The sequence below is a fragment of the Ilyonectria robusta genome, assembly GCF_021365365.1.
Source record: "Ilyonectria robusta strain PMI_751 chromosome Unknown BGZ61scaffold_2, whole genome shotgun sequence".
In the NCBI taxonomy this organism is placed as follows: Eukaryota; Fungi; Ascomycota; class Sordariomycetes; order Hypocreales; family Nectriaceae; genus Ilyonectria; species Ilyonectria robusta.
The window spans coordinates 177,275-192,034 of NW_025764436.1; the positions used below are offsets into that span (position 1 = coordinate 177,275).

The 14,760-nt window shown below is 56.5% G+C and overlaps 5 protein-coding genes across 5 annotated transcripts; 3 read left to right on the top strand and 2 right to left on the bottom strand.

Annotated features, from left to right (window-relative positions):
- Nucleotides 1-81: 81 nt before the first annotated feature.
- BGZ61DRAFT_341584 (HotDog domain-containing protein) lies at nt 82-965 on the top strand (the record flags this gene model as incomplete). Its single annotated transcript, XM_046239424.1, has 2 exons — nt 82-187; nt 256-965. 2 exons carry the CDS (start codon nt 82-84, stop codon nt 963-965), a joined length of 816 nt encoding a protein of 271 aa, XP_046110211.1.
- A 602-nt stretch (nt 966-1,567) lies between these two features.
- On the top strand, nt 1,568-2,839 carry BGZ61DRAFT_78760 (Adenylylsulfate kinase-domain-containing protein). Its single transcript, XM_046257095.1, has 3 exons — nt 1,568-1,590; nt 1,640-1,849; nt 2,024-2,839. Exons 2-3 carry the CDS (start codon nt 1,842-1,844, stop codon nt 2,640-2,642), a joined length of 627 nt encoding a protein of 208 aa, XP_046110212.1. The 5' UTR covers nt 1,568-1,590; nt 1,640-1,841; the 3' UTR covers nt 2,643-2,839.
- BGZ61DRAFT_440216 (V-ATPase subunit C) lies at nt 2,773-4,524 on the bottom strand. Its single transcript, XM_046244455.1, has 5 exons — nt 3,945-4,524; nt 3,797-3,891; nt 3,646-3,737; nt 3,093-3,585; nt 2,773-3,023 (listed from the first exon to the last, which is right to left on the bottom strand). The coding sequence occupies exons 1-5, from the start codon at nt 4,237-4,239 to the stop codon at nt 2,817-2,819; spliced, it is 1,182 nt and encodes a 393-aa protein (XP_046110213.1). The 5' UTR covers nt 4,240-4,524; the 3' UTR covers nt 2,773-2,816.
- Nucleotides 4,525-4,901: 377 nt separating this feature from the next.
- On the top strand, nt 4,902-8,133 carry BGZ61DRAFT_512869 (uncharacterized protein). Its single transcript, XM_046252161.1, has 3 exons — nt 4,902-5,103; nt 5,163-5,303; nt 5,361-8,133. The coding sequence occupies exons 1-3, from the start codon at nt 5,088-5,090 to the stop codon at nt 7,751-7,753; spliced, it is 2,550 nt and encodes an 849-aa protein (XP_046110214.1). The 5' UTR covers nt 4,902-5,087; the 3' UTR covers nt 7,754-8,133.
- A 442-nt stretch (nt 8,134-8,575) lies between these two features.
- Nucleotides 8,576-10,256, bottom strand: BGZ61DRAFT_471868 (uncharacterized protein; the record flags this gene model as incomplete). The annotated part of the gene is made up of 2 exons (XM_046248265.1): nt 8,576-9,824; nt 9,883-10,256. The coding sequence occupies 2 exons, from the start codon at nt 10,254-10,256 to the stop codon at nt 8,576-8,578; spliced, it is 1,623 nt and encodes a 540-aa protein (XP_046110215.1).
- Nucleotides 10,257-14,760: the final 4,504 nt, after the last annotated feature.

Here is a 14,760-nt window from a genome sequence, read left to right on the forward strand (position 1 = left end):
GCGGTAGCGACGATAAATCTTATCAGCGCCGATCTAGGGTCCTGACTTGGACGCAGACGAACAAAGGGGCAACACAACACCATGTTCACTCAGCAGATTGGACGCAACGCCCGCCATGTTGGCCAGGTAGCCCGGCGACTGGGCCGGACTGACCCGGTACGGGGTTACGCAACTCCAGGTGAGTCCAGTGGCAGGCAACCCGTCAGCACTTACACTGTCGAGACCTCGGTACTGACATGTTAGGAAACGCAGCAGCATCATCGGGCGGCGGCTTTCGACGGGCGACGTCCATAGCGCTCGCGGGCCTGACGTTTAGCACGGTGGGTGCCGCGGGTACGTGGTACACGATGCAGCAGAGCGGCATGGGCTTCTACTCGGACGAGGACAGTTTGAAGCGGTTCGTCCCTAGCGACGACGAGGCGCGAATGGTCGAGGATACCATCAACAACCACCCGCTGGTGGCTGAGCTGCGCGCGAACCCCAAGCTGACCGAATCGCGACCGCATATGAAGATGCCCGTGTCTTACCGCAGCCATACCCTCACGGGCGGTGCGCTGGCAGGAGAGGGCAAGATGGTGGTGCCGCCGTACGTGTGGCTCGAGGATGGTGGCAAGTCCATCGTGTGCATCTCATATGTTGGCGAAGACCTGTGCGGTCATCCGGGCATCGTCCACGGAGGCTTCTTGGCGACGATGCTGGACGAAGGCCTGGCGAGGTGCTGCTTCGGTGCGCTGCCACATAATATTGCCGTGACGGCCAACCTCAACGTCGACTACCGAAAGCCAACGCCGGCGGGCAGTTTCTTGGTGCTCCGGGCCACGACGACAAAGGTTGATGGCCGCAAGGCGTGGGTCAAGGGCCACATGGAGCAGCTGGCGGACCCGGGGGAGACACCCGAGGTTCTGACCGAGGCTACGGGGCTGTTTATCTCGCCCAAATACGCGGCGGTAGGTGGCTTGGCTTGATTCGAAGTGTGGATATTGGACTAACGAGGTGTATAGATGATGCCTAAGATTACCTAGATGGGACGAGACAAGACGAGACAAGACGAGACAACTGAACGACGAATATAGAGGGAGGGGCATGCATGCATGATGCCATATGCATGAGATATTAGACAAAGTCAGACCCCGCCGTTGGATCTAGAAATAGAGGCGTTTTCTTGGCAGATGATTGATGGAAGGGATTTGGTTCGGCGCGGCGCAGTGTTAGAGAGAGAGAGAGAGGCCGACTTCCGGCGTGTTGGAGCCGCCGAGATGGAAGGTCGGGGTGGGTATCGATGGTGTCATCGGGCCCGTCTGCCTATAGAAAGCGAGGGTCGAGGATAGAGTCGAGTTACAGTGGGGGTCCAGCCTGTAGCGTAGGCCCTGTAGGGGGGTGGTCCAGTATAAAATGCCAGAATGCACGGTAATGGCGCACACCCACTGGACTGCCATGTGCGCCATCGAAGGCGCCATTCCGTCCACCCGTCCATCCATCCAACCATCCAGTTCAGTTCAGTTCAGTGACCGATCAGCAGCTGCGCCGTTGGCAATTGGCAGTAACTGGAAGGCGCCAAGTGGGAAGCGATGGATCCAGGAGAACTACATAGTAAGACGAGGAAGCGCGCCCGGAGAGAGAGAGCTCTGGTAATTGGTAGGGATGCGCATCGCTGGTTTAATATCCCAGAGACAAGCACCACGTAACTTGCACACGCACTCCCTCACCACACCCACGTAACGCCAAACAACGCCAAACAAAAGCCGGCATCGGACGGCAACCTGCTTCTTTTTCCTTTCCTCTTCTTCTCCAATCTACCTCCAAACCTCCTCGTATATATCTTTCCCGATCTAATCATCACAATGGCTACGTGAGTATCTCTCTCTGTCTCAATTTCCCCCCTCCTGTTCTTCTCCCCCTCCCCTCCAAAAAAAACACTACCCCGCCATCCCTCCTTTCATCCCACCTCGTTCGCAGTGAGGAAAGCGAAAGAAAGGGAAAAACAAAAAAAACACCAACGCCGCATCTCACTAACGCAATACAGCAACATCACCTGGCACCCTACCCTCTCGCGCACCGAGCGCAACCAGCTCAACGGCCAGCGCGGCCTCACCCTGTGGCTGACCGGTCTCTCGGCCTCGGGCAAGTCCACCGTCGCCACAGCCCTCGAGCAGCACCTGCTGCAACTCGGCGTCAACGCCTACCGCCTCGACGGCGACAACGTCCGCTTCGGGCTCAACAAGGACCTGGGCTTCTCCGAGAAGGACCGCAACGAGAACATCCGCCGCATTTCCGAAGTCGCCAAGCTCTTCGCCGACGCCTCCACCATCGCCATCACCTCCTTCATCTCCCCCTACCGCGCCGACCGTGAGGTTGCCCGCGACCTCCACGCCAAGTCTGGCCAGGAGGGCGACGAGGCCATCCCCTTCGTCGAGGTCTACGTTGACGTCCCCCTCGCCGTCGCCGAGCAGCGCGACCCCAAGGGCCTCTACGCCAAGGCGCGCGCTGGTGAGATCCCCAATTTCACTGGCATCTCCGCCCCCTACGAGGAGCCCAAGAACCCCGAGATCACCATCAAGACCTACGAGAACACCGTCGAGGAGTGCGTGGCTCAGATTGTCAGCTGGCTCACCGAGAAGGGCTATCTCACCAAGTCTGCTTAAATTGCTAGTTTGTTAAAGGTGTTCAAAGAAGGATTGAAAAGTGTTAAAAGAGGATTGGATATTACTGCCATTGCGCTCCCAGTCATCACTCCTGGGCATGATAGAGTTGAATACAGGCGTTCATGCATGTGCATCTCTCGTTCCCTCCCTAAGCTTCCAAGTTCCCCCTCATAATCAAGGAAACTCAACCTCATAGTAAACGTAAGCCGTGTATTCGTGACCCTCCCCAGTTCCCAGTCCAGCTGCTGCCATCTCGGAGCTCAATTCGGCATCATCCTTGGTGATCTTGCCGCGCTTATCCCTTCCGAATGCGTTGCCGCCCAGGTACGAGTAATTCGAATCGAGCGCTGTCTTGACCTTGGGTGACAGCTTGGATGTCGTCTGTAGTCGTCGTCAGCCGGGGCGATGGCCCACGCGTAAAGGGATAGATAACCTGAGAAAACAACATACCTTGACAAGCGCAGACACGTAATCAAGGGGCAGGCCGTATCGTAGAACCGCCTCGACGAAAACCCTCAACGTCAGGACGTGCATCCAGACCATGACGCTCTCGCTCCATCCCGTGCGTCCCGTGCGCAGAGCCTCTCCGCACACCTTGCGCTCCTCGTTGGTAACTCGGTCCAGCTCACGCTGCTCCTCTTCTCGGCCACCCTGAACGTGCTTGAACTGGCGTGGCGTCCACTTCTGTTCTCTGCACTTCTGGAGGAACTCGGCACTGTGCTTCTTGAACGTGGCAACGGCGAATAGGACGAACTCGTCATCCTGGGCGAGCTGGATAGAAGATCGGGGGACCACCATGGGAGAGAGAGTCTCGTAGCTCTTGATGAATTCCTTCTTCGAGTTCCCAGGCACGACAATAAGATGTGTTTCGATGTACTCCGAATCCTGAATGAGGAGAGAAGGGTCGACAATGGGGGTGAGGGACTTGGTCGCCAGGTTGCCACTAGAATACCGGTAGGTTAGTTATCGAAGATGGTTGGTTTCACATGTTGTATAGGCTTACGTCTGGCGACGCTGGAGAGTGGCGAGGTTCGTCTTGACCGAGTTATACTGGGTGAACTTGGTTTTGACATCGCTATCGACCGTGACGAGCTCCTGAACCGTAGCAGTTAGCAAACGTAGCTTGAAAAGGCAGGGAAAGAGCTACACCGTGCCTTTTGTAGGGTGCTGATGAGCTCGCCGAGGGGTTTGTCAGCTCGGTATCGGATCTTGTTCCAGCTGAAGCTGTTTAGGTATTGGTCGGTGGGCTCTGGGGTGGCTATCAGCGATTGAGCATGGCTTGGGGGCATCAGCGCTACCCACTGTCGTTGACCATCTTGTACTGGGCGATGCGATCATCATCGCCGTCAAGGACTGTCCTCAATGAATCGGCGACCTTGGCAACGACAGCCTGGCACGAGGCCTCGAGCTTGGTCAAGTCATCGGCTTGCTGAACCAAACCATCGAGGGTTCCAATCTTGAAGTCTGGGACGTTGAAAGGCACAACGGTGCCGTTGTCGGGGGACACTGTGGCGCTGAGGGTGGAGATGGCACCGCTTCGGTCGCTAGAGTCGAAGGTGCCGAGAGGCAGCGACAGTAGGGCGTACCTGGTCGACATGGCGTTGGATTCGGAGGGGGGGAGGCTGATGGATCGGTCCCGTCAGGGAGGTTGAGAGTGGAGGATGAAGGAGGGTAATCGACGAGCGGAGATGGCGACGGCGAGGAGGGAGGACGGCAAGGAGCAACTGATGCTCTAACCCCGGGAGCTGTAGCGTTCGGCGTGTGTCGGGATCACGCACTCATTGATTGGGATTTGGGGGTTGCTTTGCGACTTGAGGGATTGATGTCTAGATCGTCTTGCCTGCTGATGAGGCAGCTCCGAGCAGCAGTCGTAGCTCTACGCCAGGTCGGGGCACGTCAACTTGGCATGGATGGTGGCTGGTGGGGCTGAGGCAGCCTCACCGTTAGATGCATGAGATGCATGAGATGCATGGAGCCTCGATGGAAGCGACATCTCTCTATCCGAAACGTTATCCAAAGCTGGGCTGGAGTGTACCTGGGTACCTAGGTACAGTGCCTGGAGCCCCACGCCTCCAGACCGGTTGCCTGATTAGGTAGGTCGGCAAGGTGTCAGAGCTGGGGTGGAGAGAGGTACGTACATCCAGGTACACTTTCACCCTGGTCTGGCTGAGGAGGAGCTGCTCGCCGCTGTCACGGGGGGACCCTGCCACTGGTACTTGCTGTTCAGCCCACTAACACCAGCACCACCATCAACAACACGACACGGCAAACTCTTCTGCAATCGTGCTCCAACAACCCGTGGCCCATTGATTCGGCATCCTCAGGGCCGGGTGCTTTTGGCGTATTTTCTGCCGGCACACGCGATTCTTTACCTGCTCACGTCCATTTTGGAGCATGTAGGTCTGTTGGCGCACCGGGACCCGGATTCCTTGCGCAGCCGATGCCATGGCCGCGATTGCTCGTATGTGGTTCCCCTCGCAGACACTCTCTCACCGCGGTGATTCTGACCCGAACACATAGCATCCGCCGCTGCGACAACCCCATCGAGCCTTCCACCACCCCCCGGCCAACCTACCGACATTGATCTGGCTCCACGTCCAACCCCGACCCCATCTTCAACAACCCCAACAACGACGCCACTGGTGCTTAGTCAAGGTCGAGGTATGCCGAGATAATACTCCTCCGGGGGCGGTACACTTGCTTATTGCACCCATGCAGATACAGATGACCGTAGCGGGCATGCGCTTGCAGTAACTGCTGCACCCGCGAACCCTCAGCTCAATGGTGGCTACTACGATGGCCGTGTCGGGAATCCCGTTCCCGGTAAGCTGAAGGGCAAGATTAATAGACGGAACGGCAACTTCAGCGTAATACTGATGGGTAACCCTCGCCCAGAGGTGACTGAGCGCGACCTGGCAGCCAAGCGCTCGAGCGAGGAGACTGCAGCCGCCGCGGAGCTCGCCAACAAGGACGGCTATCGTTCCGTTAAACCCACCCAACTCGCATGGTATCCCCCAAAGGAATCCAGGCCATATCCTCCGCTGCTTCCTTCGACTGCCCCGGTACCGGTGCCGGGATGTTCCAATACCCCCCGTCCTCATCCCACTCCAGCTATGCTTGCCTCTGGCCGTCCGACAGCTTCCCCAGCTGCTGCTGCGGTTGTCCCGTCGGGCTCTGCATCGTGTGCACCTCCAACGATCATCCCAGTTCTCGCACCAACGATCACCCCAGTTCTCGCACCAGCTCATCGCCCAGCTGCACCAGCAGGAGAATCAGCGACCCCTGAAGTGATTCCTACAACTGCTCCCCCCTCACAGGCCCTCGCCGGTCTAACACCGCAGCAAATAAAGGCTGAGCAAGCTCGTCTCCTTACCCTTCTCAGAAGCCTCCACCCCGTACTTGTGGTGGACCAAATCTGCACGGCACTGGCCTACTTTGGCGGCATTCCAGGAGCGCCGGCACCTGCTGATGGCGCCTTCCCCAAGAGTGCTTCAGCAAATGGCTCTGGCTCTCTCCTTGTGGGATGGGTTGCTGAGATCTTTCCAGAGTTGGATGCCGCCAGGGAACGTGCCAAAAACCAACCCTCCCCGGTGATCCCGGCGATTGGAAGCGCAGGTGCATCTTCTTCCGTCGGAGCACTTTTAGTCCCAGCGAGGCGAACTCGGGGACGCCCTAAAGGAAGCAAAAGCTCCAAGGCTCGCAAAGACAAGGGGGTGAGGAAGTTGGGTGCCGCAAGATCGAGTGCTGCTGCGTTAGGAGCCGCTACACCGGGGCTTGCTTTAGTTAATGAACCGGATGCAACACAGCCGCCGTTGGCGAATCCGCCCACTGACGCTTCGCAGTCGAACAACGATGTTACTGGGACGGTCCAACCTGAAAACCAAGCTAGCCTTATCGCCCAGGCAGCATTGAGGGAACAAGTTGGCACCGGCTCGTCGCTCACCACACCGGGTTCCAAGAAAAGAGGCCGTCCCAAAGGTTCTAAGAATAAACCAAAGGCAACCCCTGGTACGAATGATGACATCGCTGGCTCCTTAGAGGCAGAGACCACATCCCAATCTCAACACCCCGTGGCAGATTCTCCTCTAGCCCACAAAACATCTACGAACCGACAAGGACAATTAAATCACGGCAGCGAAAGGAGCACTGAGACTGGGACAGATGGAATAGTTACTAATGCTACGCACCAAAGCACTCCGGGGCAAGTTCCCCCTGCTGAACAAGTCGCCTCCCCAGAAATGAACAGTAATCGAACTCGGGAGATGCAACCCTCTGAACATGGCAGCCAGAATGACAAGTCAACTCCCAATGTGCCTTCGCGCAAGAGAAAAAAGCCCACACAAACCAGAAACCAAGCAACGATACAGACCAGCGAGGGCTCGCAACCATCAGATTCTGTCGTTGGGCAAAACAATTCCTCTCAAGTTCAGCGAGTAAAACGGCGTCAGGTCTCCAAGGGAACCAGCCAGAACCCTAGCCTAGGCAATGTTGAGCCACAGTCTGGTGCTGAGATAACGACATCTTCAAACCTCCCAGCTGCTGGACAACCTCTGACTATATCAAGCAGTCTTGGGTCCCAGTCCCAGATGAAGAGTTCGAGGAGCAACCTCAACCAAATGTCACAGAAACAACAGCAGCAGCAGTCACCTAATACCGCGCTCCAGGGGTCCAGTCAGACTTCGGGCCCTTCTCCGTTGCTAGGCAGGCAACAGAACCAAGGTTTAGGAGCGCAAGGGCGTCCACAGGCCAACATGGTTGCTCAGTCGTTTTATCAGCAACAGCAGATGACAACCCAATACAGGCAGGACGGCAGCTCCGGCGACCGTTTCGGACGTAGCATGAACACCGGCCAGTTCCACCAGAACAGGATGAACCCATCGCCCAGCTTGCGCAATCAGCCGCAGCAACAGCCACAGCAACTCTCCGGATCATCGAATCCTATGGCCTCGTTCCAGAGCTACAGTGACTCTAACTACATGGATATGGACTACCCCGGCGAAGCAACGGACGCCGCCGCTGCCGCAGCCTTTGGCGGGCACACCCAGCTCGAAGCGGCGCTCGCGGAACCCAACCTGCGTGAGCGTCTATATCACGCTATTAGCCGTCAATAAGAATTGTGCTGGAGCCAAGCGTGTTTGCGTGTGTAGGCTTATATTGTTTGACGACTAAAGAGCTGCAAAGTGACGAGGACAAAGATGGGTACGTATACGGCAAACGGTTCTAAGCGGTACCAACAACAAAAGGGAATGCGGATCCCTTGATGGACTATAAATGGTATGGTATAATGACAAGGTTCGGCAGGCGTTAACAGCAGGGTTATTTTTAGAGCCTGGGAATGAGCTTTGTCTGCGAAATCGGCAAGTGATTTGCTCACGAGACAACAATGTTTAATTTACGATACACATGGCGAATATGTATGCACGGGAAAGGGTCCACAGAGTTTAACAGTAGCGCGGCTCAGAGGCCGTCAAGATAGATACCCTGGAATAGCATCGAATTTTTGGATCTGAGGTAACCTCTGTTGCTTCCCTGTACCAGATACCTGATGTGCTATGATGTGATATAATGTTTTGACAAAAGAGACCAAGATGCGCGCCCGCGATATCTATCCGTCCCAAGCTGATCCCATGCAGAACCCAGGACCCCCAAGCTTGCAGCGTCCATCCCAATATGGCCCCCCTGAGTAACAAGACTGATAATAATAATAAAAAAAAAAAGATAATCGGTATAATTTGTCCGGTGCTCCCTTCCGGTGTTACACTAGGTAACACGGTATCCTTTCCCTCCGGCCATAAAACGCCTTGTAAATGCTCATAATCCTCTTTGACAAACAGCCCAATAGTAGTTGGAGTATAAAAAGAAAAGATAAAGGAGGAGACCATGGTGTTAAACGAAGTGAAAGAAAAATAGTCGGTCTAGTGAACAAAAGTCGTTTAATCCGCATCGTCATCGGTCGCACCGGCGGGAGGCCGCACAGAATCGGGGATGTTGCGGCCGTACCACCACTCGTCCTCCTCGTCGATGCCGTCTTCACGGATCAGATCGAGCATGACCTGCTGGTTGCGCTTGATATCTTGTGGTCGTTCCACCACCCTTCGCTGATGCAGGACAGCCTCGGCCGTAACGAGCCATATTTGTTGGAGGACGGGGAGATCGCCCAGGAGGGCCTGGGCATCTTGTCGGCTGAGGGGGGACATAGGTGCACCGGCGGCCAAGCTCGTGTTGAAGATCAAGCCGGCGTCAAACCCCATGTTACCGTCAATCGAGCCCGATGGACTCCTGACCCTATTCAGACCATCGCTGGAGGATCGGGGTAGATCAACACCGCTTGTCGACTTCTTACGGCCGAAGCCCATAAGACCCCGTTTCGATTTTGTCGATGAGTCGACTGGCTGGTGATCCTTGGTGAGGCCATGACAAAATGTGTCTACGGCACCACGCCGGGAGTTGTAGCCCTTGATTTCCCATAACCTCTCAACTTCTCGTAGTCCGCCAATACATAGGATAGCGACATGAGCATCGTCAGAAGGCTTCTCCCTAATGTATCCTCGCAATGACCGTTCAACACGGCCCACGTATGTCGGAGGTCGTAGTCGTCGACAGAATGATGAGATGACAAGGGGGAAAACCTCGTGAACCCGTAATAAAGTCTTATCATCGTACATCTTCATGATTTCGGCCTCGATCGGGTTGAGAGTATACGGCTCTCGTTGTAGGCCACGTCCTCCATTCTCGGCCAAGTGCTGTAGGTGAAGCTTTCGATAGGTCTCAAAGAAGTGAAATATGGTGAAGAGAAGTGGTATTAGTCGTCGTCGCATGCGTTCGTGTTGAGGCGCAAAGGCCAACCGTTGTGGTTCCGTCTGACGTAAAAAGATATCTGTTGTAATCCATTCACACATGAGGAAAGCAAGCTTGGCGGCGACGTGTAAGCGATGCCAAAGCCCGCAAAGATAATGGAAGTTAATCTCGGTTGTGTCCGCGACGGGGTAGAGACGGGCAGCGTATGCGGGGATATGATTCTCGAGGTGGTATCGGGCAATGGTATTTTCGTTGAGGGTGACGAGGGCGTGCCATGACTTGGATGAGAGTCGAAGGTTTAGAATGTCAGTCAAGGGCAGGGAGGAGATGATTTGAATCTGCAACTCGTTGGGCAGGGCGAGGAACAGTTGGTCAAAAGGTAGGCTACGCGGGTTAGTGTTAGCAATGTAAAGATCATAACAACATGGATGGGTGGGTGTACATTTGGCGGGCCGCCTCGACTGAGGACCGTGGTTGAGATCGAAATACAGACGGCGCAGAGGTTTGCGGAGCAGATGATTTAGAGTGTAGGCGAGAGACCTTGTGGCGGAGGGAGAAGAGGAGACCCTTCTCCTTCTTGTGGTCTGAAGGCTTGACTGTTTCTACATCGACGACCTTGGATTCTCGCAACGGGAGGATGAATCTCGAGGTCGGGGTGGATTTGGAGGGTTCGAGGGAATCGGGGACTGGGGGTTGATGTTGTTGCTGAGCGTTGAGCTGGCTGAGCTTCTCAAAATACCGCTCCGAAGCGAACTCGGTAATGTGAGGGGGATCCATGCCCATGGGCCGGGGTGCCCGTTCACTCTGCTCTGCCATGGTGGACGTCGGCGGTCGAGCGGCGGCGGGAGAGACTATCTTCGGGGTGGCGGCGACGAGAAGGATCTGGTCGACGAGCCCGGATGACAGCGGGCGTCCGTCTCTATTGCAGTGCGCGAGGCGAGAATCGGCTCGACATGGCGGGAGCAAGGGCGGCGGACAACGCGGGATCGGGATCGGGCGGAGAGTTGGCCGCGAGAGCGAGCGAGAGGGCGCGGGCGCGGGCGCACGACAGTCGAGGACGAGAGCGCGGGAGGAGTTAGTATGAAAACGAGAGTGACGGCGACGCTGGACCCGAGTGGGCAGATATCGTGAGAATCGTTGGCGTGGTGTTTCGAGGTGGTTTGGATTGAATTGGATTGGACGGGGCGGGATAAGTTGGGTGAGTGACGGGACGGAAAGATGGGGGAAGGGATGGTACAGGCCAAGGCGAGGCAAGAGCGACTGGTGGCCTGCCTCAGCACGGGGCCCAGCTAGTATAGGTCTGGATGGAGGATGGAGAATGGAGACGACGACGGAAGGGAGGGGCGTGTGTGCGGCCGATGTGCCAGGGCCTGGCTTTTAGTGGAACGTGGGGGGAGTGCGTCGCAGGGGTGTTCCCCGTCAACTCAGCCCGTACAGCATGTACCTGGCTGCTCCTTCCAACGCGGTGGGGAGCGCCGAGGTACCTGCGACAGTGGCCGGGCCAGGCGGGGGTGCAGGTACCACCAGCAGGAGGGTCCTTCCTCGGGCGCTTTCCACGCGGGAAGGGTACCTAGGGCACTGTATTTACCCACTGTAAACCCGATGACGATGCCCGAGTGTAGTGCTGGGAGGGAGGAGCAGCAATCAGCGCGGGGGGGTCGTGTGGATGCTGGGGCCAGTAGGTACGAAGTGCGCAGAAACGCACTACACTGTCTTACCACTGTAGTGGCATGCTACCTTCTCATGTGCGAAAGACAGGAAAAAGCGGATAGAAAGTGAGTCAAGACAAGGTGCTGCGAAACCATGCTAGTAGGAAGCAAACCTGAGATAGCAAGTGCTTTGGCCTCATCCACATCGTAACAAGAAAGCGTGTCCATGTCTATCTGGATCTGCGCCTGCGCCCGCGTGATAGCGATTTGATTTGAGCGGGCGGCGACGAAGAGGAACATGAGGTTGACGATGATGGCCAGCTGGATGGTGGATGGGTAGTGGATGGGCAGGTACCTACCTAGTGGATGGGTGGGTGCATGGGTGGTGTGGAGGGTCCCTCAACTCAGGATGGGGACGGACCGACCGACCCAGCAGGGGCCTGGCGTGGCAGCGGGCAGCAGCAGACAAGCAGAATTGGCGTGCAAGCGTGCAAGTGCGTGCAAGTGCAGGCGTGATGGGCAGCGCTGGTTCGTCCCAGGCGGCGGTTTGGCCGGCGTAACTGTGGGGAGACGGACCCCCCCCGAGCCCAGGTTGGCGCCCCAGAAGAAGCCGCCCAGAATGAATCTGCAAGGGAACTTCGATTAACCCATCAGCGTCCACGCCCCTCCTTCCTCGTTCCTCGTCCCTTTCGTTCCGAGTCCCCTTCTGGATTTGAGAATCTGAACCCTTTTTCGCTAAAGTGATCCCCTTCCGGAAGTGAGGTAGTCGGATCACGGTGCTTGCCACGCCGGACAAGACATACGAGGCTAGATCGGAGTCCACCATCGCATATCGATGTGTTCAGTCTGGACCCAGTTGTTGACTTTGTTTCGCCGTTGTTGATGCAGATGGCCCCCGTATCGCGAGCCCATCGCAGTCGCACTCGCATCTCCAGTTCCGACGCCCGAGGCGCTCTGCCACCCGTATGGGCGGGCGCCGTACAGTGCGACGTGCAGCCATCGCCCATCCTCCCGGAGTCGGCCCAATTGGCCGGCCTTACAACGGGCCCCTGCCTCGTCACATTTCTCCGCACCTATTGCCCCCGCCAGGGCCCTGTAAGTGCGGTGCCTACGGAGCACGCAGGCTAAGAATTGCCATAAATGGCCATCAGCTGCACAGTAGGCCCGTCTGCAGATCCGCACGGTGACAGACCTCGGGAGTGGGCTTACATGACCCCCTGGGATTTGGCCCTGGGCCGGGGCCTGGAGCGTCTTGGCTCTCCGGGGGCGACGCCTTCGGCCGTACGTATCTCGGCCTCTCCCAAGATTCTGTATCTATTTAGCCGAGAAAGCTGGGGTTTGAGTTGAGTCCACTTGAGCCTTTTTGCCCAAGGAGAGTGAGTGCTTGGCGTGCGATGTCCGTGGTTGACACTTGCAAGAGCCTCCACGAGGGTTCCCGCCCTCTTCCAGGACACCATGGGCAACGTAGCATATGGTCAAGACCCGTCGGCCGAGTTGATCCCGATGGCGACCGACGGGTTTGGAACTAGAATTGGAAGGACCGAACCGGGTAGGAAGAGAGATGGGCACTCCGACATGGAGTAAGAAAAGGCACCAAGTACATACCCCAATGGAGCGTGCGAGTCGCTGGGTGTCCAGGTGGTGATGCGAGAGCAAATGGTCCAGCGACAGGTTTATCGAAAGCCAAACGGGCTCTAGGTCGCGCCCAAGTTACCCTCGCCCGGTGTCTGACCCCGGTCCCGGCGCAATCCATCGATGACCCTATTGTGCGGTGCGTTGGGGGTTGGATAGGGTCGGTGGTTATTCCGGCCGGATGGGGTATCTCCGATTGCATCACGGATCACCAGATGTCGAGATGGTGACGATTCATTGTGAGCGCCATGGCCAGATAGAGATGGCTGCTTGAGAGATTCGACCTGGGTCGGCATGTAGATAGGAACTCACACTCTCGGGTGGCTCTCTGCCCAAGAGTACGTTGCTGAGCGGCCAACACCAAAACCATCTTACATCAACAGGCACGCCATCTAATCGAGGGTGATTCGAGAAGCAAGGAATATGGGGGAATATGGGGTTGCACTGTAGCGTTCGGATAGTGTGGGAGTGGCAAAAGGGCAATCCGGATGTTCAACCGCGTGCCTTTGCCCAAATCTCTCGACATCCGGACGCGCAAGGTGCACCCATGATCCATGGCACCATTTGCCATGCCACACCCGCGTCCATTGATTTTTCCTTTTTTTTTACCCATCATTCGCATCCCATCGATGAGTCCCGGCCGGTCTGCGGAGGTCCCCCATTCGTGTCCTCCTCTGCCAGTGTGTCCGGCAGCGTCTGGTTGTCACTCGGTGTCATCGATGTCGCGGCCTCATCAGGTCGTCGATAAGACACGCCGTGGCCAGGCGCATCCGCATCCACCTTGCAAATGAAACGGGCCGCTGACTGCTCCGTAATAGATACCCGGCGGTGCCTCACACGTGGCCGGGCCACTGTCGTTTTTTACACACGGACGAGAGACAATGAGCAGGATGGAGGGAGGCTTGGATATGAGGCGATAATGACCCAGCGCTGATTATACAGAGGGTGCGAGCGTGTCCGTGGGCGAGAGATGGGATGAAAACCCCGTGCGCGACGCACCCCCCAGGCGTTGATTTAGCGGCGCGGCCCTACTCCGGTCGTTTTGGGCAAAAAGCCTGGCCCATCCGCGACAGGCCAATGTCCACTGTCTCGTCGACGCCGATCCGAAATCCCAACGGATTGGTTGGTTCGCGCCGGGCAGGTACCGTTGTGTAAACGAGGGAGAGAAACGTAAAGGGCCGACGGTGGTTTCGTCATGTAGGTACGTAGTATGCGACTGGCTGATAGTGATGGATGGTGTTTTGAATCTTTCCCGACTTCATCTCACCTACTTCACCTCATCTCACCTCAACTTACCACACCACACCACGTTTACGTCTTGTGTGCATGCCCCCCGTACGTGGTGTCGGACGTGTCGGAGGTTTTTACTTCTTCTTTATTTTTATACCATCCGGACTGGCCGCTTGGGGCCTTGCATTGGCTGGATCGATGGGATCGGCGGATAGCCAACCTGCCGTCCATTCGGCACTCGCATCAGCAGCACATGTTTTTGAAATTGCCCGGCCCGGAAAGATCTCGTAGCCGCTGAGTCACCCGTTATACTCTGTCTGGTTGTCCAGTGTCGGCCTGTAACAACAACAAGTTTGTAACGTATGTACTGTACCTTGGATGCGTTGTCTGCAACTCGTAGCTACCTATCTATGTATGCAACCTTGGGCCACTTACGAACCTACGTGCCTACGTACCCGCCTGACGAAGAGAAATAAGTCCGCCCGGCCCGCAGTTACATCAGACAGGTCATGGGCCGAAGAGAAATTGGCCAAACCCGAGGCTCTGCGTCGATAGCTGTGCTTCAGAACGACCTGGACTGAGTGATCAGCGAGGCAAAGGCAACTCTACTCTCACCAAAACCAAATTAAAGATAAATGCTCCGATGCTGCCGAATTGTGACCGCACTGGCTCCGGCCCCCGGCCATACGCCGTGCTAGGTCGTAGGGCAAGCCAGTAGGCATGCGGCATGCACCGCCCCGTATTCTATGTATGGGACACGGACGCTCTTTGACAATCTTGGAGAATTTATGGATTGGCCGTTACAGGTT